Genomic DNA, 22,290 nt, shown 5'->3' with positions numbered 1-22,290 from the left:
TCCCTCTTCTGTTGCAGCCGGCTTTCAGCAACCCCAACTTCATAGGAGAATCGGATACGTGAAGCTTCCCTGTTCTCTGCTTTTCAAAGAGAATATTTTTAAAAATCCTGGTGGTTTAAAAATTATTTTTCTTTTAGGATTAAGCAGTATTATGGATATCTTAAAACAGCTAAAAATTTGTAATAATATCATTTGCTTTTCTTTCAAGTGATGAGAATATTACTAAGATTTGTAACCTCAAAAATTGTAAAACGTTTAATGTCACCTTTGCTCCCTTCAGTATCGACCATTACACATAAAAAAAAAAAGATTTTTAATCAATTTTTTTATTTTCTTTTGAAAATCCTTCAATTTAAAAGTCTTGCTTTTTCAACCTCTAATTAATTAAAACAGTTTGATCCCAGACAGATTTTATTGTGATATCTCAGACTACTCTACATTTTTGGACCTTTCTCATAATAAAATACTAGAATTTGAGTCTTAGCATCAGCATCAACATTAAGGAGCCCAAGTTCATTCCTAGAGATGTTTTTACCAACTTAATAAAAGAAAAACGCATTATCTCCCTTATGAAAATTGTCATCTTTATGAAAATGTTATTTGAAGCTTTTGGTATAACCTTTAAAATTATATCATTATTTTGTTCAAAATAAAGCAGAGAAAGCCTCCCTCCCCCATCAACCTGTGTCATTTCCAGTGTTTATTCATCTTTGTACACTGCAAACACAGTTTTACAAATTTTCACAAAATGAAAAAGAAACATTTTTCTTTCAAAAACCGTTCTGAACATTTTCTTTCCCAGTCAAAATATAATTGAACAATTCAAGACGGCAATTCATAAACTGAGCAGCCAAAACAAATGAAATTAGAGCCACAGGATGTGAACAGAAAGAAAAAGAGAGGCGAATGTTGCAGTTCCCCATCATGTACAGGGTGGACATTCATCTTTTCATACTATAAAGATCATTTCAACAACATCCTGCTGAAGGTTACATAAAAAGAATTCCTAATTACATAGCGGTCGGTCCTTATTTAAAATATATCACTTGAATAGAAACAAAGCTAGGAGCAATTTCTGATCATTTGATTTAAAGACCCAAGGTTATACCTAGACCTTTTAGAATTTCATGCAAACAATTCATCCTCCCATTCTGTATATAAATAAAAGGTGGTGATATCAACAAAACATCATATTGCTCTGGGTCAAAGAAGCACAGTCCAACTGGTTTATTGTGGTCTTCACTGCTCTAACGTATCTAAAAGAATTCATGAACAAAATATGTTTGAAAAAAAACTTGATTTTGGTAGAGTTTTCCAGCTGCTTAAAATATGACAGAAAAAGACTTGAATAAGGTGTTCAGCGGGGTTGCACATGTTCTAGGAGCAAAAGTGGGATTTAGATCAAATACAGACAAGCCTGAATATTGCCATCTTAAAGCAAGATTTTGACACCACCACAGATATAAGAGGAAGAACTACCGTGGCTACTGAATCATTCATTTAATTCTTTCAGTTATCCAGCTTTTACTGTTTTTTTTTTGTAGCTTGTGCCAACAGGAGCAACAACCACAGAGACGAGAAGCTCTTTAAATTATTCAGCTCTAAACTTTTTAATAAAGAGCTGAAGTGTTCTTCAGCTATGGTCTGATGAACCCACCATGAACAAACATCACAACAATAAGATCACCATCACCTTGATCAGAGAAGACAAAGGCTTCTCGAGGCACACCAAAGTTTTACAGCAGCAAAAAAGAAATATTAAGACAAGGAAGAAGAGCTGGTTTCCACCTATGCACCATTAAAGCTCCAGCTGCTCTTGATCCACAGTGCTTTCTGCACCTTACGGTGTCTGAGAAGGACCAAACTAAAGGCAAGTCTCCAATAATTCAACTTCTTCATAAGGCACATAAACACATCTTTATCCATCATTTGTGATTATTGCACATAAAAGAAATGTAAAACCCAAAAGGTAGCTTAGAATAATAAATTAAAGGCTGATTCTGATTTGTGTGGCACTATAGTAGAAAACTTATTTAGATCACAGGGATCAGGTCAAACTGATGTCTCACAAATAAACACGAAGCTAGCAAACAGATCTGCAGGGTCAACAGACCGAAGATGATTTAAGTGCCATGGTATCCGGTCTCCTCAGAGATCATAATACTAACAAAAGCTTAAAAAAAGAACAACTCAAATCTCAAAATACTTGAACCACATGTCCTTGATTAAGAGGGCAGATTCACTGAGCCCCAAAAATGGCACTTTTGGTAATAAATTAATATCTTCCTCTCATGTTTGCTTTCAGCTCTGGTTTCAAAATCTATTTAATGCTGTTAATTGAAAGAAAAAAACAAACATACACTGGGGGTTCAGATGACAGATGTTTTTGTTCTAGAGATATTGTGAGAAAAGTGAGGAGTTCAAAAACAAATCATCTCCCATTGACTTTGGTAATGAAATAAGACTAGACCAAGAAAAAAAAAACCTGCGGATAAGACTGACAGAGGACAGTCTAGGCTCCTAGCATCATAGCTTTTGGCTGTCCAGTCTTAACCAGTTGATCCCTTGTCTGATGTAACGGACCATGAAGCTCATACTTGAAATCAGCTTCAGTGGGCCCAGAGCAGCGTCCAGCTCTGTGGAAATACCTGAAATACAAACGTATTAAATTGGATGAATAAACAGCTTTACAGAACGGACTACTTTAAACGAGAAAAAAAAAATGTTTATTTATTCTCAAACACTTATCTAGCCTGTTCAATTGGAAGCCATAAAAAAAAAAAAATTTTTTTTGCTTGTATGAAGGTATACTTGCAGCTGAGCTTTTGAATTTATTTTCACACCTTATAGTACCAAACACTGGTCTACCCATGAAAGTTAATCAAGACAAAAATATTCAAACATGGTTGACAAAAAAAAACAAAAAAAAACAGCTCTTTTGATGTTAATATGTTTTTTATATTAAAACCTACGGATTAATATTCTAATTTCACTAATTTTACAGTTGGAGGAAAATCATAACTAAGGATTTTATCCATTAAAGTTGAAAGCATGCATCATTGGATACATTTTTTGTTTTGATATTAATTCTTACTATTCTATTCTGGAAACACAACAGACTCTGTATCTGCAGCAAAAACTATTGTGTAAAAAAAACTCCAAATGTATTTTTCTTTAATTGTTGCTATCTTTTACTTTGTTTAAGACAAGGAGTAAAGATGGTGTTAATCCCAATACAGCTAATATCTGAGTTTAAAAGGGTAGGATGCTAGCTAGCTAATGAGCTCGATGGGTTTTCATTCTTACCGCTGCCTTTTTGTGCCAGTTCCTCTGCCTGCTCCCACAAGTCATGAGCACTAACAAACAGTGAAGTGATGTTGACATAAGAGAAAGCCATTTGTTCTATGTTTTGAGGAATCGCCACAGTGGCACCATCCACAGCGATACTAGACCCACTGTGATTTGAACTGGGACCTGAACTGGCTGGAGATGGCACACTGGGGGATGGGTTTTCTGCTGTCCTAAAGAAAGAAATATATACATATATATTAAAAAAGTTGAATATCTGTATAGAGGGACTAACATCTCAATTATTTAGAGGATAAAATGACTTACTTTGACGAGGAAAGATGTTTTTTGGGCCCCTGAGCAAAGTTCTGAAAGATGATCAGAATTTAACATTAGTATGACAAAGAAAGCAAAGACGATTATAAAATGTTCGCTTTTTAAAAATTCTTATTTTTTTACTTACACTAAAGTGATCTGTAAGTGTTTTTGAAAACTTTATTGCGATCTTTTGTTTGTGTCGAAACATGGCCATCTGCAGGAGGGACTGGCATTTCAAACTAAAAGCATGATACAAAAAAATAAAATAACGGAGTGGAAAATATTAGATAGTGCTACAGGATGGGAATAAAATAAGCTGCAGAAATCATTCCTCATTATTCTAATAGCCAACAGGAGAAGAAGCTTCACTCTTACCATAAAGCTACAAAGTCCTTCTCTGAGGGTGCAGCAGAGGAGTCCACTGGGTTTTTGAGTTTCAGCACAAATCTGTGAGCATGAGACAAACATCAGCATGAATTATAAAAATTATTCCTCACACTTCGGTTGAAGTACACTTTACAAATAAAGTAAGATTTAAATGTCCTGTATAGAAAAAGTATTTGGGGGAATTTTCTGAATAAATCTGTCTGCAATACATCCCAAAGCCCCTGAAAGAGTGCTGAAGTATGACGTCTTACTTGAGGAGCTCCACAGTCTCTGCAAACATCGTATAGGAAGACCCTGAAATCTGGGGGTCTTTCTCCAAGGCAATGCCACTCTCAACGAAGAACATGGCTGCTTCCAAGTAGGTGAACGCTTTACTGAGCTTATCTGGCTACACAGACATAACAGAATATGAGTAAAAAGACAGCAAATCCACTGATATGTAGAGTGTAGTGCAATAATAATAATAAAAAGAACACCTTACATCTGCATCTGCTTTGTGCTTAAGTTTTTTAGCCTCTTTTATGTAATGGTTCACTGGATACTGTCTGTGAAAACACAGCATATTGAGATAAACATATTTCCTAATGGAAAGATAAAATGCATTAAACAATAGCATTGATCTTTTATCACTTGAGAAGAAACGTTTTCACTGTCACTATATTCAGGCTCAGTTTATCGCTAAGTCAAGTCACACTGTCACTGTCACTACATGTGTTAAAGACTAAATTCTGAAACTCAATGATGCAGTCTGTTAGGGTTCCTTAATAGAACACAGTTAAAATATTAACCTAAACTTGACTGCATCATTTAATCATTACGATCAATTTGGAAATAACTGACTTTCAATCAGTTACCATGACTGGATTGATTGATTTTTTAAAAGTGTTTTGAGGACACATGTTGTGAACATGATGTTATTTAAATATATAAATTCAGATTAAAATAAAAAGACATTAACTTCAATCTCAAGTGCTTTGTTCAAAAAATAAAAAACAGATGCACTGTTAAAATACACCAAAGGAGCTGCCGTCATGTAGGAAACATCAGAAGCGCTAAACAATATATTTAAAGGATTAAAACTTAATAGACCCATTCTCTGTCGCTCCTTTAAATCCTGAAATGAAGAAAAGGCCCTAATGAAAGGAAAACAAACCTGCAGTAACTAGCAGAAGTATTTACACTGGATGAATATTTTCTAAGTTTTTTTTTTACTTTTACGGAATGACTATGACCTGGATGACTGAGAATCTTCATCAGATCACAGTTATGTGCCGCTGTTTTCTCAAGCTATTAGTTTTTCTTCTTCTATTTAAGGATTAAAAATGACACCATGATAAATAATATTTAGGTCAAACAAAACAGTAACATTGGATAGCAAATGAAGAGAGCAACAATGCATGCGCTTCATGTGATTCAAGGCAGGGGTGCTGAATGCACTAATGAATCAGCAAAGACATGCATGTATGTAAAGACAAAAAAAAATTAAGAATACATTGGCATAAAACATTGCATTGATATACGAGTCTATCTCTAGCCCAAATTTTGGAAATTCTTTAGAAACTCTTGTATTTTTTATTTTTTTACTCATTTTTTTCTCTGCCTTTATGATGCTATTTTTCCACTATTTTCTCCAAAAAAAAACACCTCTGAGTGTGCCTGCACCTAAATCTACTGAAGTTTGTGGCGGTAATATGGCAAAATGTAGAATAAAACATATTAAATTGGTACAAATCCCTTTTCAAGCTCTATAAGAAAGAAAAACCTGGATTTTCTTGGTGGAAAAAAGCAAAGATTGTACCTTTTGTCGATTTTTAACAAGGATCTGTTGCTCGCAGCTTCTTTCTGGGGCTGTGAAGTTGAAGGCACAGCGAGTCTGCCTTCTGGAGTCTTTCCCTGACATTTTAGAGAGCACATTAGGTTAAAACATTTAGTTCAGTAAACAGTTAGCTTAATCATATACAGCACCACATATAGTAATGACGTCTGAACAATCACCTTTTTATGGAGTTTTCCTTTGATCTCCTTGTGCTTTCTGGACTCCTTGCTCTTAACAGTCTCCTTACTTTCCACCAGTATCTTTGCAGAGCGGTTCTGTACCTTTGAAGCTTTAGTTGTGTCTTTGGAGGAAACAGGTTCCTGGGATGTTTTCTTAACCTTTTTTTGCTCTTTGCCTGGTTTGTTTGAACCCCTGAGGGAAATAACAGAGTTGGTGAAAAGCCACGTCTGATATGTAGACAAATGAATATTTAAACCCGTCTTTGCTTATGTGGACGTACTCTACTTTCACAGAAGCAGGGTTTATTAAGGTTTGCTTTTTTTCCAACTTGGGTTTCTTTTTTGGAGGGCCTTTAATCTCCACCTTGACCTAAAAAAAACAAAAACATTGCTTAGAAAAATATTTTCTGATAACCACGAGTACCATCTGAAGCGTCCCTCCTTTCCCCACAAATTCCTCACATTTTGGCTCTTTTTATTTACTTTTCCAGGTGTGGATGCTTTGGAAGACTCTTTGCTTGCTTCTTCCTTCTCCATCTCTTTTGCTGCTCTCTTTTCCTTCCTGGGAACCTCTTTGTTATTACCAGGAACTCTGGAGAGCAGACTGAGATCAAACTTTACCAGCAGGGATTTAGGAGGCCGGTAGTGGTCCAATGAACTGCTTGCTGCCTTGCTGGCATTATTCAAGTGCTTGTGGGTTGATTTGTGAGGCACCTTGGTCTCTGTATGGGTTTTGGAACAGCTGATCTTGATTGGAGGAGCAGGAGACAGGTTATGATGTTTAGTGTGTTTAGTCCTTTTTGCTTCTTCTTTAGTGTCTTTTCTGTCCTTTTTGTGATGCCCTGTTTTTGATTTTGCTTTCGGATTGTCTGTTAAACGTGGCTTTGTGTTTTCTGTGGTTACATGTTCCTCAGTTTTAACACAGATTGCTGTTTCGGGGCGGTCTGTGCAGGAAGTCGCTGAAGCCTTTGAGAGTTTCCTGGAACTGCTGCAGTAGCTCGCACCATCAGGAAGGCATGTTTTGCTGTTGTCCTGGCTGAAAGAGCCCGCCCGGCTACTTTCGCTGCTCCGCTGAGGAACAGCAACATCAGCTGTAAGCTCTTTTTGCTGAGATAAGGACTTGGATCCCTCACTGGTGTCTGCACAGGTCTGCTTGGAGGTTTGAGCATCAGTGTTTGAGTTCTGCTGACGGGACCTTAACCACTCTCCCAGCTGCCAGTCACAATGGCTTACTGCGACAGAATCAGGCTATAAAAGGAACAGAAAATCTGGAGTTAAATAAAAGCAAAATAGGCAGGAGCGAGATAACTGTATTGAGTGATAATTAAAATGTAGTAAATGAATGAAAGACCTCAATTTTAACTAGTTTGCTGTCTAGAGGTTTCGGTGGTTCCTTCACAGAGACATCGCTGTCTGACTCGGACTCTACGCTGCTCTCCGAGTCGCTGGAGCTCGTCGTCTCTGCATCACTGGAATGTGTAGCTGTGAGGGACCTAAAGAAAAAACAAAATTACAAAGACCGACATTAAAAGTACCTTAAAGTTAACAACTAATTGGAGCTCTGGGTTTTAAATATAAACTGGTCATTGCACAAGGCATTAAATAGTAATTGCAGTTATTGCACAAGTTATTGCAGTTAGAGTGCTGCATTGTAAAGTCTGGTTGCAGCGGTGATGAATGACCTGCAGTAGCAGTCCTTTGTACTCCTTTGGGAGTAAAAGTCTTTCACTAAAGGAGCTGCTCAGCTCCTCTACAGACTGTAAACTTGGACAACACACTCCTCTCGGCCACTTATATATGAATTATAACAGCCTGAGGATGTCCTGCCATCATATATGAGGGAGACATGTTATGTGTCTCAGACAGACCTGTTCTGATGTCAAATGTGTCCCAGAACAAAAGCAAAACATCCTCTGACATTTTGGCTAAAGCAGCTAAGGCAGTGCGATTAAGACGGCAAAGTATGTAATGAACAGACATGGGCTGAAAAGCCACTCATAAAAAAAGAAGCCATGAGAAGACGGTCAACAAACGCAATTAGGGAAACAGACCTTGATATTAGTCTGCCTTATAGAATGTGAAAGTAGAAATAATCTGCACCATGGTTAGACAATCTCAATGCTAGGCATTATCAGTGCATAAAAAGATTTTTAATGAAGAATCCTGAAAACAAGTTAAACAATTTGACATTCATTCTAAAGTTAAGGAAACATAAAATTAATTTGGCTGAGCCATTGTTGTCTAGTGAGAATGGGATGGATTTGGGGGAATTTTCTGAATCAGGTAAAAACTAATCCAGGGAATTATAAAAATAGGATAATCAAATGGTGGGGAAATTACGAAATAAAGTAGCTAAACTAAAATCAGCATAAAAACTATAAATCTGTATGTAAAATAAAACAAAGTTATTTGGCTGATCGAACAACCATGACCATCCAAGAATACTGAATGCACAAGAATTTCTCCTTCATTGATATATTTTAAAGATTTCTGCATTCCATTTGGGATTAATAAAGTATTTTTGAATTAGATTTAATTGAAGTAATTACTGAGTGACTTTATCCTGTCTGAGCTTATATTAAAAAACTGTACATTACATTATGGATGATGTTACTTACTTTGATGAGTTCTCCTGGCTGTAGTGAGACTGATCTTTAATGGAAAATTCTGTGTTTTCTGAGAAGAGAAAAAAGGAGACACTTATTTTAGTTGAGAGGTTTGGATCAAATAAATGGGACCAATAAGGGACACTAGGAGATAGGGACAACAACAGAGAAGAATAAATTCACTTTAGTGGGGCTACAGATTAGCCATTATAGTCACACATTTAAAAACAGCATTTTGTTCATTTAGTTATATTACACTGCAGCCCAATACATATATTATTTAAGATTCACTTGTAAATTGCTTTAAACCTTAAGCAGAAACACAACTCTGGATTAAAATGGGTCCAAATAGATTAGACAGATCGCCCAAGACAAACTGAACATTGCTCACTTTCTTCTGGGCAGGAGGAGACTTGTTCTGCTTCCTGCAAGGACAGAAAAAAAGGTACTGTATTAGTCATCTCAAATCTTTTTCTCCAGCTTCTTCACTGAACAAGTTGGCAGAAATGCAAATCTGCAGGTTATTTCTCTAAACCAATATGATCTTATTGAACATATGAGAACCTGTCTCTTTCTGGAAGGTGGCTTATGTTAACACAACCCAATGTATTTTTAGTCACAATCTTTCACTTTTAAATATGCAAAAACAAAACAAATGTGGCACTTGTGGTTTTTAAAGCCCATTCAAATAACCCTTTGCTTTTTGAAATGTTAATCCAATTTTTCATTTAGAGAATCGCATACATTTCTTGCATAAAAACAAACGGGAAACACTTTAGATTGTAGGAATGATCACCATTTTAAAATCCAATTCAGGACAGTATTGTTGCCCCCTGCCGTCTGTAACAACAGCGTAGTTGGAACGCAGGCAGAGGGAAAACTTTAGATTGACGGAAATAGTATTTGCAAGAAGGTATTCATAAAAAAAAACAAAAAAATACAGAAAAAACTTCAATAAAAAACAAAGAAAAAGATTAATTTTGGATATTTGACCTTTGCTAGGACTGGAGACTGCGATGGTTCAGGCTTTGGTGTGTGTATAGCTGTCAGCAGGGGTGGGCAGGACTTAGTCATCTCCTGTCGAGACAAACACCAACATATTAAATAAGATGCACTTAACACATCCTTCAATGTTTTGATAAAGAGTTAACAAAACAACAGGAATCAGTCGGACAAAAAAGCATCAATACTGTGATCTGAAAAAGAATTTGCATTGTGACATATTTCATCTTTCCCAATTAGAATTTTTCACTTTTCTTAACACCAATTACGATCACTTACCCTTAAGATATCTTCTACACATAGATCTTCATCAGATGTTGCCTTTGAAAAAGTAAAATTGCAACATTGCAAAATTAAAAATTAGGACAACAGAAAAAGGGATTAATCACAATAATGAAAAAAAAATGATGCAATAGTTGGGGATTTTAACTTACATAGTCAGATGTAGAGAACTTAAACATTACTAAATTAAAAAACAAAATGACTGAGTAGTATTATTGTGGACAGTAAACTATCTAATTCAAGTTTATTTTTTTTTTCAGTTTCTTGACTACAGGTTTTATTTTCTTAGTTTCATTTGTTTGTCATTTTTTTAATGTTCAGTTCTGACTGTGTGCAGTTATGAATTTTGAACATTTCAATCACCATTTTCTCTACTTTTTGGATTAAATAGCACAAAATGTTGACCTAAGGAGGCAGAGAGGAATGGTCAAAGATAAATCTCTCTTTGTTCTGACCATGTGAAATTTTATGCAAGAACTTTGACAGAAAGGAAGAGTTACTATCGGTGAATGAAAAATGATACTGAAAGTATATTGAACTGAAAGCCCTGAAGTGTTCAGTGGATCAAAAGCTGCAAGGAGAACCAGTCCAACCTATGTGGCAGCCTCTGGGTCGCTTAAAGCTACAACAGGGTGTTTAGAATCCTAAGGTAGACCAGTCAGAACAGAATGGATTTGTTATTCGTGCTTCACGCTGATTTTATTCAGCACCAAGTTAATGGATGCCTGTAGGTTCCCTTCTAACATCAAGACAACACAGCCCCTGTCTGGTTGAGACAACCTTTAAAAATGGGCGTGTTTTACTGAGTCATCTGTCATAAAAAGACTTGATCCTTATCTCTGACAGACGATAAAAGTTTGTGTTTGCCCAGATGGAGAAGAGCATTGAAGATACAATTGGTTCAAAACAATGAACGACCAGGGGTTTATGCAGACAGTTGCATCTTACTAGACTAGTCCTCTCACATCCAATAGATATTACAGCAAAATTTATATAACAGTTGTCTTTTTATGAGGAAAAAAAACAAACAAAATAAACAAAAAAAATCTCACCTCCAAAAACTGAGGTATTGTCTTTGTTTTGGCAATGTCAGTTTTGTCGATCAGTTCCGGCAAAGATTCATAGTGCTCCGGTGAAGGCTTCAGCTCCGGGGATTTGTTGACCACCTGGTCCTGACCATCCATGGGTCGCACATAGGCCGTCGGCTTCTGGGTCATCACTATCCCAGCCTGCTTGGATGACAGCAGTGAAGAAAAGGTCTGGCAGGGCAGCGTGTTAGTCTTGGCTTGCTGTGGAGGTGGATTTACAGGTGAAAGCTTAACGCTCGTCTCCCCTGAGGAAATATCTGGGGAGCCTTGAAGCTGAGGCCTATTGAAAGTGTCCCTGGTATCCATGTCCATATTGTGGTCAGAGGAATGTAGGACGGGAAGAGGCTTAGCATCAGGAGAAAGGGCAGAGATCTCCTGGGGAAGGCCGAAGACTTCACGCTCCTTTCTATGATGTCCTGAGTGACTGAACTGCCCATGGCTCAAAGAAGTGACCGATAATCTGGATGAATGTTCATATTGGTTTAGAGAGGAGCCAGACGGGGGCGAGGAGAAACCACTATTTGATGTCCCATTCAGGCTTTGAGTAGACATGGAAACGTCCCGATCGTGGAAAAGAGTTCCGTTTGATAGATCGGCACTTGGCCGGTTCTGATCAGACTGTGAGAAGGTCGCGTAAGAAGGAATGGGTAAAGCCTTAAGTGAAAAAGGGGCGGTATTATTCACATCTTCGTAGCTGCCCAGCATTCTTTGGATTCGATCAGAGAGCTCATCCCCTCTGTTCGTCTGAAAAAAACAAAAAGCACTTCTTAGGAAACCACAATGATTTATACAAAACATTTAAAAGAATATTAGCAACAATTCCTAACAACTTACAATAAAGACAGCTCTTTTCAACCAACCATAAAAGGGAGTGAGTGAGTAAGTGAGTCTGTGGATTAAAGAAGGAAAACCTCCTTCAAAATGCATTGTACTGATGTTCTATGTGAAACTGATAACATTCAGGTATTAGAATCACCCCCTCCCTTCCTAAATCTGCTCTTGCCGTCCTTCAGCTTTTAAAGCTACATTTACAAGAAATGATTAAGCTAACCAGCGTCCATCAGGCGCATCTATCAGTCTTGTTCAATTATGATTGTGTCCTTACAGAATGAATGTCTTGGAGAACCAGCTAGTGTTTCACTGACCTTAAGGCCCCCTGCTTTGCCCCACAGAGGCTGAGCTATTTTAGCCACAGAGGGTGTTGAGGCCATTAGCAGGCTCAGTGGAGAAAGGCAGACTACCTTTTCAGTGACCATCTTATAGACATTCAACAAATCTTTTGTCATATTTCTTTTTTTTTTAAATAAGGTCAGTAAGATTTTATATGTCTACATGAAGGATAAAGTGGTGCAGTGCTGACAGAATGCTTCTGAAGCATTTCCATTCAGGAAAAAAATCAACAAAAAAACTACACAGTAATCCTCAAAGAGGACTGACAAACAACCCTCATAATAAGGTGATGCTTTTTTTAAACACAGCAGTCAAGCTTTAAGCAGAAGCCTTTTTAGCAAGCTGCCCACCCCGGCAGATAGCCTGAGTAAATGATCCACTAAAATCACTTATACTCTAAAGAGTAGAATATTCAGGATTTACTTATTTTTAATTTGCCCAAAATAGTTGCCCTGCCTGGACTGGAAATATTACTATTCCTCAAAATACCAGAGGATAGAGCAGCGGTGGAGCAGTGGTAGAAAGCATGACCCAAATATATAGCATAACCTTGATGCATGGAGACCTTTGTTGCAGGTCTTCCTCTCTCTTCCTCTCTACTTTTAAATAAAAAGACCACTAGAGCCTAATGAACAAAAAATAGCGAGGGATAAATTCAAATATGGCAATTATTAGAAGGGTTTGACGCTAATTAGTAAGAGCAGTATAAAAAATTTGGAAATTTATTTTAAAAAAATAAGACAGACCTTTTTTTTTTCAAAACTGATGCTACTCTAATATTTTAATATCATCTGACAGATGCTAACATGTCTAACAGGAATAATGTGATTAAGGTGACAGATGGCTCTGCTTAAACTGAACTTTTACAACCTTTTTGAGCAAAGCTAAGCTGAGCATATTGCTATTCATAGAAACCAGTAGTTAGGAGCTATACTAGGTGGCCTACTAGAGTTTACATATACACAGTTCAGGTCGCCTGGACTGATCCACTAGGTGGCCAAATAAATAACAGCCAGTGTTGTCCTCTCTGCATTTTGTTCCATCCTGTCAGATCTTACCTTATACGGTTCTGCAAAGAGTGGCACATTTTCAGCATCAAGCTCCTTGGACAGGCTGGTTTCTTGGATTCTTTGTTCCCATGCTCGGCGGCGAAGAAGGTTCCTTTCTTCACTGGGAAATTACAAAGAAAGACATATTAGCTTTATTTACACCCCCTTTATATGTATGTCATGTCGGGAGTACCAATATATAAAAAGTCTGAGATAATGTCAACTATTCTTTACTATAAAAAATTGTGGATTTTAATTATCATTGCTAAATTTAAAGCCAACAACTGTTACATTTCCCCTTAAGATTAAACAACAATTAGCTGTTATAAAGAAGTAAAATCTGATAAAACAAAGACAGATGTTTGTCTTTTCTGACTTGATAAACCCGAGGGGAAAGCAGCAGTGTCAGAGGAGATTAAATCTGCAGAAAGGGGCGTAAACTGACACAAGGTGCGAGCAAAGAATCGTGACACATCGTTCAAATCAGTTCTCCCAATATCCCACATATTTCATTTTATTGGTGATCTTTAACTGTAATAAATAATAAAAACGTAGAAATTCAACAATTAATTTGGAATTATGTTCTGCTATATGTTTCAAACATCTGAACATGAACACTGCATTTTTAGTTTCACTTTTTTCTTTTTTTTTGCTCCCAAACCACTGTGCTAATCATTCCCGCTGACAGGAATCCCAGCAGGACGCTGCCATGGCAATAAGAGGAGCAGCAAAGATTTGGGACCAAGCCAAACAGATGAGCAACCCTTCATTAATGCAGCAAAAAGACTTGTTAAACCACAAGGATACCCCAAACTGGCACTGCCCAGTCACAGGGGTGAACAACACCGCAGGTGGCTGCTCAGAATCACACTTTGAGATAAGAATGACTAATTAAGATGATGCAAAATTGGCTGATATGATTTATTTAGCCATTACTAGTGTGGGCAGATTTGGTAACCCATCAATTAATAGAAGTCATTAAGATAAGAATATTTAAGATCTAGATTTAGAGTTTGGAATTTATAAACAATCTGTATTTTCTCATTGGATCCCAACAAATCAACTTGCTTTCAAATTTACATAATACATCTAAAGAACATATTCTAATTTGTCTAATTTGTTTGTATTAAGTCAACATAAAAGGGAGAGTATTTTTTGGACTTCGCTAAAGCAGTGTGACATCACAGCATTACACAGTAATAACTTAAATGAAATATACAGGTGCTGGTCATAAAATTAGAATATCATGAAAAAGTAGATTGATTTCAGTAATTCCATTTAAAAAGTGAAACTTGTATATTATATTCATACATTACATACAAACTCATATATTTCAGATGTTTATTTTGTTTAATTTTGATGATTACAAATGACAACAAATGAAAATCTCAAATTCATCATATCAGAAAATTAGAATATTACTGAAGACCAATAAAAACAAAGGATTTATAGAAATGTTGGCCAACTGAAAAGTATGAACATGAAAAGTATGAGAATGTACAGCACTCAGTATTTAGTTGGGCCTCCTTTGGCCTGTATTACTGCAGCAATGCAGCGTGGCATGGAGTCGATCAGTCTGTGGCACTGCTCAGGTGTTATGATAGCCCAGGTTGCTCTAATAGTGGCTTTTAGCTCTTCTGAATTGTTGGGTCTGGTGTATTGCATCTTCTTCTTCACAATACCCCATAGATTTTCTATGGGGTTAAGGTCAGGAGAGTTTGCTGGCCAATTAAGAACAGGGATACCATGGTCCTTCAACCAGGTACTGGTAGCTTTGGCACTGTGTGCAGGTGCCAAGTCCTGTTGGAAAATGAAATCTGCATCTCCAAAAAGTTGGTCAGCTGCAGGAAGCATGAAGTGCTCTAAAACTTCCTGGTATGTGGCTGCGTTGACCCTGGACCTCAGAAAACACAATGGACCAACACCAGCAGATGACATGGCACCCCAAACCATCACTGACTGTGGAAACTTTACACTGGACTTCAAGCAACGTGGATGAAGTGCCTCTCTTCTTTTCCTCCAGACTCTGGGACCTTGATTTCCAAAGGAAATGCAAGATTTACTTTCATCAGAGAACATGACGTTGGACCACTCACCAGCAGTCCAGTCCTGTTTCTCTTTAGCCCAGGCAAGACGCTTCTGACGCTGTCTGTGGTTCAAGAGTGGCTTGACACAAGGAATGCGACAGCAGAAACCCATGTCTTTCATACGTCTGTGTGTGGTGGTTCTTGAAGCACTCACTCCAGCTGCAGTCCACTCTTTGTGAATCTCCCCCACATTTTTGAATGGGTTTTGTTTCACAATCCTCTCCAGGGTGCGGTTATCTCTCTTGCTTGTACACTTTTTTCGACCACATCTTTTCCTTCCCTTCGCCTCTCTATTAATGTGCTTGGACACTGAGCTCTGTGAACAGCCAGCCTCTTTAGCGATGACCTTTTGTGTCTTGCCCTCCTTGTGCAAGGTGTCGATGGTCGTCTTTTGGACAACTGTCAAGTCAGCAGTCTTCCCCATGATTGTGTAGCCTATAGAACTAGACTGAAAGACCATTTAAAGGCTTTTGCAGGTGGTTTGAGTTAATTAGCTGATTAGAGTGTGGCACCAGGGGCCATCAATTTTGAACCTTTTCACAATATTCTAATTTTCTGATATGATGAATTTGAGATTTTCATTTGTTGTCATTTGTAATCATCAAAATTAAACAAAATAAACATCTGAAATATATGAGTTTGTATGTAATGTATGAATATAATATACAAGTTTCACTTTTTAAATGGAATTACTGAAATCAATCTACTTTTTCATGATATTCTAATTTTATGACCAGCACCTGTATACTAATTTATTCATACATTTTACAAAACGGAAGTTTAAAAGGGTGTAATTGGATTAAGAATACAACAACACAAAATGCAGTCATATCATATTACAATAAAATGAGCCGATATTCTTTTTGTTTTACAATTGATCCTGAAAAGTTGGGTGTAATAAACTTCCTCAAATGCAATTAGGAAATTTTCCTAAATATATTTGATTAGCTATCGTCATTATGATAGCTTATAAGAGACTTCAGGATTTATTTATTCCATAGGTTCCAAAGTAAGGCAAATAACGTTTAAGACAAAACTAAAACATCAGCACATATCCCAAACTATTTGTATTGTCCATGAGCCTTTTTTTTTTTTTTAACTACAGTAAGAAACAAAAAGCCATGTTTTTTGGGGAAAAACAAAAAAACTTTCATTCAGTTTTAATTGATTCTAAACCACATTCAGAAAGAACTTGAAGAAATTGCATTGAGCTCAGTCTCATTTGACTTTTACGCGGTTCTTTTGTGTCATTGAAAGCACAGCTTTCTTTAGGTCCTAGCTCTGTGTTTTAATCCGGCCGTGTTTCGGACTTTGACCAGAAGCATTGCAACACATGGAGTCTTTTCTTCTTTATCCAGTCACTTGGAGAGTTGCTACCTCACTTCTGGTTGTTGTAATGTTGCAGAACATAAATTAAATTAGCTTTAGCTTGCAAATTGGTTGCTTTTTTTCTATTCTACTATAGTTGGTTAACAGCAGCCATTTTGTGGCATAACCATGAGTTTTCCAACACATGCACTTTAAGTATGGTGTTTTGTGAAATGTGATGATGAATAACAACAACAACAAAAAAAAGATCACAATATAGTTTCATTTTTTCAATGCCTTTTCTGAGACATTACTGTAAGTAAAACACAGAAATAGTGAAATATGTGAAGTGCAGTTCCTCTGAAATTGTATTTACTTACTGTGGGGCCTTTATCTGATCATAAAGACGGTTAAAAAGCATTGCTTTTTCTTTAACTTGTAATCTCAGTGAAATGATGTGAGGCATCAGAGACACCAAACTAAAAAATTTGTGCAAGTACAGAAAGTGGATGAAGTGAAGGGTCAATCAATTACAATGCGTAAACTTTCTGCAGCTTTTGTGTGCCTTTGGTAAAACCTACTTAATTTTTTCCAAGGAAGGAAAAAAAATGAAAAAGGGTCATGGGAGAGTGAAGGTTTTTCTAAAGAGCAAAGGTTGCCCTACAGTGTTCAGGAAGTATTCTGCAGGGAAGCTTAACCATTGTTCTACAAAGTGTGCACAGCTTCAAGTATGAATATTCTCACATGCCTGGTGCAGTTTCAACTTAATAATGCAGTCTCCTGACACATGCTAGTTTGAGTTCTTAATTTGACTTTGTATGATGTTCAGAAGAAAAGAGTCTGACCCTTGGTGCTTCTACTGGACAGAACCTGACAGCCTGGTGCTAAATTCCACAGAAGACATTGAGAGGTCAAGAAAAAGAAAAACACATTTCCAAATAAACAAAAAGATGTTACAGAGAATGTCCCAATGTTATGCCTTATTGACCAATACCTTAGAAACGTAGGGTGTGCCTAAAACATTACTTCAGGGCCCAGATGCGCTTGAAAATGGTCACTGTTATGCTGAAAATCAGCAAATATGCTCTTTGTTTATGAGCTGTACAGCCCTTTGACTGATATACAGGCTTTCTCCCCTATGCATCTCAGCACAGAAGCAGGTTATGCCAAAACGTTGACTCCTAATGTGCATTACAGCAACAGAAACTGTGTTTTTAAACCCATTTACTTCCTTACTTGCACAAGTATACAAGAGAGAAGCGCTGTGAAGACGTGAACCCCACATTGTTAAGACTTACATCTGCTCAACAAGGCAGATGACATGCTACAGCAGAGAGCAATTTTACAGTACAAATAAAAAAATAGGGTAAGAAAATGGAATATTATCCATTGATCTATTATCTTATGTTTAACTGAATTTGGATGGGAAAGTCAGAAGGTACAGGATGGAATCTAGATATTCCTCTTTCAGCTCATTCTGGGATCCAAAAGAGTTCTAAGGCAAAACAAAAAGTTGTTTTTTCCAGGATTTCCATACTGCAAAAAATTTCAATCTAAATAAGTATTTTTTTTTTCCTTAAAATAGGTGTTTTTTCTTGAATTGTTGATGTAAGTGAGACACATTGCCAATGGAACAAGACAATTAATATTTAAAATAAGAAAAAAAACACAATGGCATTGTCTTATTTTAAGTGCATATTATCTAATTATCTTATTTTAAGAGTTAATATACTTTTTCCATTGGCAAACCATCGTATTTACCTACTCAAATTAAGGATGAATACACTCAATTTAAGAATTATTTACTTTTTTTGCAGTGGAAGTTCTGGATCTGACTGGAAATCCTCCAAAGCAATCCACCAAGGAGCTTTTCTTATTTTGGATATTTGGACCAAACTGACTATATTGATGATGTTATAGATTGAAAACAAAAAAACAAATTCAGCATCATATTGAAAGAGATTTCTTTGAAAACAGCATACTTGTTGTCGACAATGTATACAGAACTGCAATGTAGCTCCTCAGAAGTGTTTTTTTTTTGGCAAAATAAAAACACAGCTAAATTTCCTTAAGGAAATTTTTATTATATAAGATCTTTATACCAGCTGCTGGGACTCTAGTAAACCATTGAGTAATTGCTCTTATTTTTTAACACTATGAAAGACTCAACACATACCCTCTGAAAAAAAAAAATTAGACTATCTCTTTTGTTTTCTGCTATTAAGGATTCATGTTTGCAATATTTGAAACAAAGCAATGAATTCTGATGCATTCAAATATTTTTGCGTTAGTATAAGGGTTTACATAGATGTTGATAGAGGTACACTAATTAAAAGTTTTATTTTGTTTGTATTTTTTTTTTGCTGAAACTTCCAATTCAGTTGTTCTTTTAATGGATTCTGAGACAAAAACTCATGTGTCAATATTTTAAACTTTGAATACATGAAGGAGAAAATATCATGCTGCAGATTCACCGACAAATACTGTAGATTTAAATCAAATGGAAAAAGAAGCAAATTGACCAAATCAGCATGTTGTTAGATTTTCTCATAGACTACAAAATATTATAGTGAGTCTTAATTTTCGACGCATCTCATTAACAGAAAACCATTTTAATCATCAAAACCCTGGTAGATTCTAATCTCTCGTCCATCAACTGATGCATCAGTAGAAATTATACTTTTCCCTGTACACCAAACCTGACTCTTATATATATTATATATATATATATATATATATATATATATATATATATATATATATATATAAAAAAATTTTATTAGGGGTGTAAATCACACGCATCATGGCAATTCGATTCAGTATCGATTTCCTGACCCAACAATTCGATTATTTTCGATACACAAGAATACACCACGATGACAATGTTTCACATTTGAAATAAATCAATGAAAGCTGTAATATGTAATAGCAAATAACAGAAGTAGAAAAGTTGTACTCCACCTATTCCTGTTAAAACCTCATTCACTGAAAAGTAATAATACCCCTGCGTTATAGATTCTGAAAGGCCTTGCATCAAAAAATACTGCACAAAATCAGTGCAATGATTACAATGCAATACCTCGGCTCCAGACGTCCCCGCCCCCTCCTCAGATACTCCGCTGCACCTCTCCAAAATTGTAGCTGACCGCAAACAGTGCCGCAGACAGTAGGCCGGCTTGTTTTGTTTTTATGACCGAAATTGCGGAAAACAACTCGTGAAGTTCCAAGCCAAGGAGCCCCAAACTGATGGGGAGATGGAGCGGGGACCCCCTAATTTTATATATATTGATGAAATTGTGTTATATCAAACTAGTCCTATAGTCACGCTATTACAGATGGAGAAATGTAGCGGAAGTAATTTTACCCTGGGATTATTACAGTATTCCTAATTGGGATTCCTGGTTGATGGGACAGGTGTTGTGAATGAAACGGTGCCCAGCTCGAAAGAGCTCCTGTGTGTCGCTGAATGTGTGCATTGATGACTGAAAGACATCTTCTGCCTCCATTGATCTATTTACTACAGTGTGTTGAACTCATTTTAATTTATACTTAAAGACATTTCAATTAGTTGAAAAAATTGCAGGGAAGAATATATATATAAATATACAAAAGTCTAATCAAGCAAAACTTTCTCGACCCCCATGCAGTACCTGCGTGGACCCCCTAGGGGTCGCGGACCCCCTGTTTAAGACCTCTGATACAGATTCATTTTTTTACAAAATAACCATTAGAATAAAAAATCCCTTTATTTTCCCACAATGGGAAAATTCTGGTGTGTACAGCAGCAAAAAAGATAAAAAAAAGATAAAGATAGAAAAGATAAAAAAATGGACTATAAAATAAATGTATAAGAATAACATAATAGTGAAAAGTTAAAAGATAAACAATAAAATACAGTTATACTGTTAAGTGTCTAACTTTGTTGCCTTTGTTAAGTGTCTAACAGTATAACAATTTGTTAGTTGCAACTATATATATATATATATATATATATATATATATATATATATATATATATATATATATATATATATATCAGATCTGAAATTTATTAGGAACATTAGAAAGCAAAGACTGGATGGGTCAGAACAAACTGAACACACACACACACACACACACATTTTTTTTTATGTATCTATTGTCAAACAGAGAGTATTAACCCTCACAAGTCATGCTGAGTAATTTGTTGTCAAGCGTCATTCTCTGCTCTGAGCTGGATGGAAGGCACTCAGACCTATTTAAAGGGACAGCTCCGCTTCACTAACTAAACCAAGTTTTTTTTTTTTTTTTTTTGTCGAACACGTAGCTGAAGAGAAGCATGTATGATCATAATGAAGCTGGCCGTTTCATCTGAAAGGGTGTATGCCCATATAAATATCATGCATAAACCCCAAAGCTCCGACTCGCAGCTGGTAAAACCCAGCCAGCCCTTTCCAGCTGATTCCACCTCCTCCGTCGACCTGAATCCTCGCACGTCTCCAAGTTGGTTTGACACCTCCGACGTTCATTCCCTTGGTTATAAGCACATAAACTCTAGCCAAACTAAGTGTAACCCAAGACGGGACCAAAGCCCCGCCACCAGCTGAGGAGCATTAACCGGGGTCAGGAACCGTCTAGGCGGGGGTAGCTGCTACCGGTTAGCCGCGGAAGGTTGTGCCTACCTCGGTTGGGATGCCATGGTGCAGTGCGCCTCTCGCAGCGACCAAAGTTCGTTGTCATTCGTTGTTTCTTCCTGGGGGTCCTCACCGAGTGGAGGTCTCCACACTTGGTCACATTGTTTACCGGTAAACTTAATATAATTGTTTCAACTGCTTAGAGTTTTTATTTATTTTGTAGTTGTCAGCTAAGTGAGCGTATTTTGGGTTCAGTCCAGCCCGTCTGCCTATCGGACTGTTCCACCCTACCCAGCCACCCGGGGACCAGCCTCGGGTTTTATACACTAATTCCACCGAGAGACGTTTAAAAGCAGGAGTTTTACCGATTTTTGTTCTTTAAAGATACAAAAAATACAATTAATAACAATAACAGCGGCGTTTTATCGTGGCTTTGTTAGGAATTATTTTGACACATTCTCTGCAGCTCATGTAAAGTTTTAGACATCACCCCTACATGACTGAACATGGTACTGCCATCTGGGTGTATTATGTTGAACCTACTGGACTGTCAGTTCAAAACAACAGTTTTATGTGAGAGTAAAACTAATAATAAAGAAAGATAAGAAACCCCAACATTGAAACAATCTACAGCTATATTCCGAGAGACAATAGAAATAAGAAACATACCTGATAGATCCGATTGTTAAAGACTTGGAAAGATCAATCAACAGCTTTTTAAAAAGAAATCTATGTGGGATTTCCAAAAAGTTTTGCTTAAGTGTCACATCCTGCATTTTTTCACAACATGTCACATTAAAACCAGAAGCTTTATTTTATTTTATTGGAATTTATAGCGGCAGTCCGACACAAAACAGTGTGCAGTAAGTACATGATTATATGGCCACATTTTTTAACAACAACAACAACAAAAAAAAGATCTAACATGAGTGGATGTTTTTGCATGGATTTCATGCTATCCCCTCCTTTTCCACTGTTTCCTCATCCTAACCTTTAATCAGACAAGCAAATAAGAAAAAAAGGCACAAAAAACAAAATAAAAACAACAAACAAACAACACAAAAACAACCTACAACTATTTAATTTTAAAAGTACCC

At 36.7% G+C, this 22,290-nt stretch overlaps 2 protein-coding genes across 3 annotated transcripts in view; one reads left to right on the top strand and one right to left on the bottom strand.

Moving 5' to 3' along the window:
* The window catches only part of LOC119776533 (macrophage mannose receptor 1), a 28,411-nt gene extending 27,730 nt beyond the window's left edge, over window positions 1-681 (top strand). The window contains exon 50 of the mRNA XM_038274975.1: window positions 18-681. Coding sequence (XP_038130903.1) covers window positions 18-62 — 45 coding nt within the window. The 3' untranslated portion in view covers window positions 63-681. The remainder of the gene's footprint in view (window positions 1-17) is intronic.
* Window positions 680-21,467, bottom strand: aff1 (AF4/FMR2 family, member 1). 2 transcript variants are annotated; one of them, XM_038274976.1, is made up of 19 exons: window positions 21,242-21,467; window positions 13,195-13,306; window positions 10,931-11,710; window positions 9,876-9,917; window positions 9,588-9,671; window positions 8,986-9,019; window positions 8,607-8,664; window positions 7,340-7,481; window positions 6,451-7,236; window positions 6,270-6,358; window positions 5,989-6,181; window positions 5,792-5,886; window positions 4,475-4,538; window positions 4,245-4,381; window positions 3,982-4,053; window positions 3,752-3,845; window positions 3,616-3,656; window positions 3,307-3,521; window positions 680-2,648 (listed from the first exon to the last, which is right to left on the bottom strand). In XM_038274976.1, exons 1-19 carry the CDS (start codon window positions 21,256-21,258, stop codon window positions 2,527-2,529), a joined length of 3,177 nt encoding a protein of 1,058 aa, XP_038130904.1. In that variant the 5' UTR covers window positions 21,259-21,467; the 3' UTR covers window positions 680-2,526. The 2 variants fall into 2 exon arrangements, with proteins under 2 accessions (XP_038130904.1, XP_038130905.1); XM_038274977.1 differs by having other exon boundaries at window positions 6,472-7,236.
* Window positions 21,468-22,290: the final 823 nt, after the last annotated feature.

The sequence above is a fragment of the Cyprinodon tularosa genome, unplaced genomic scaffold (genome assembly GCF_016077235.1).
Source record: "Cyprinodon tularosa strain WSP-4 unplaced genomic scaffold, ASM1607723v1 ctg94, whole genome shotgun sequence".
Taxonomy (NCBI): domain Eukaryota; kingdom Metazoa; phylum Chordata; class Actinopteri; order Cyprinodontiformes; family Cyprinodontidae; genus Cyprinodon; species Cyprinodon tularosa.
The sequence above is the reverse complement of the archived record's forward strand: the minus strand, read 5'-3'. Positions and strand labels throughout refer to the sequence as shown.

What these genes read in the sequence shown, in the direction of transcription:
- aff1 (XM_038274976.1), bottom strand. An exon ending in TAAATAAAAAGAGCCAAAAT is followed by an intron (nt 6,359 to 6,450) that starts GTGAGGAATTTG and finishes TGTTTTTTTTAG; the next exon opens with GTCAAGGTGGAGATTAAAGG. An exon ending in ACTGGCACAAAAAGGCAGCG is followed by an intron (nt 2,649 to 3,306) that starts GTAAGAATGAAA and finishes TTTGTATTTCAG; the next exon opens with GTATTTCCACAGAGCTGGAC.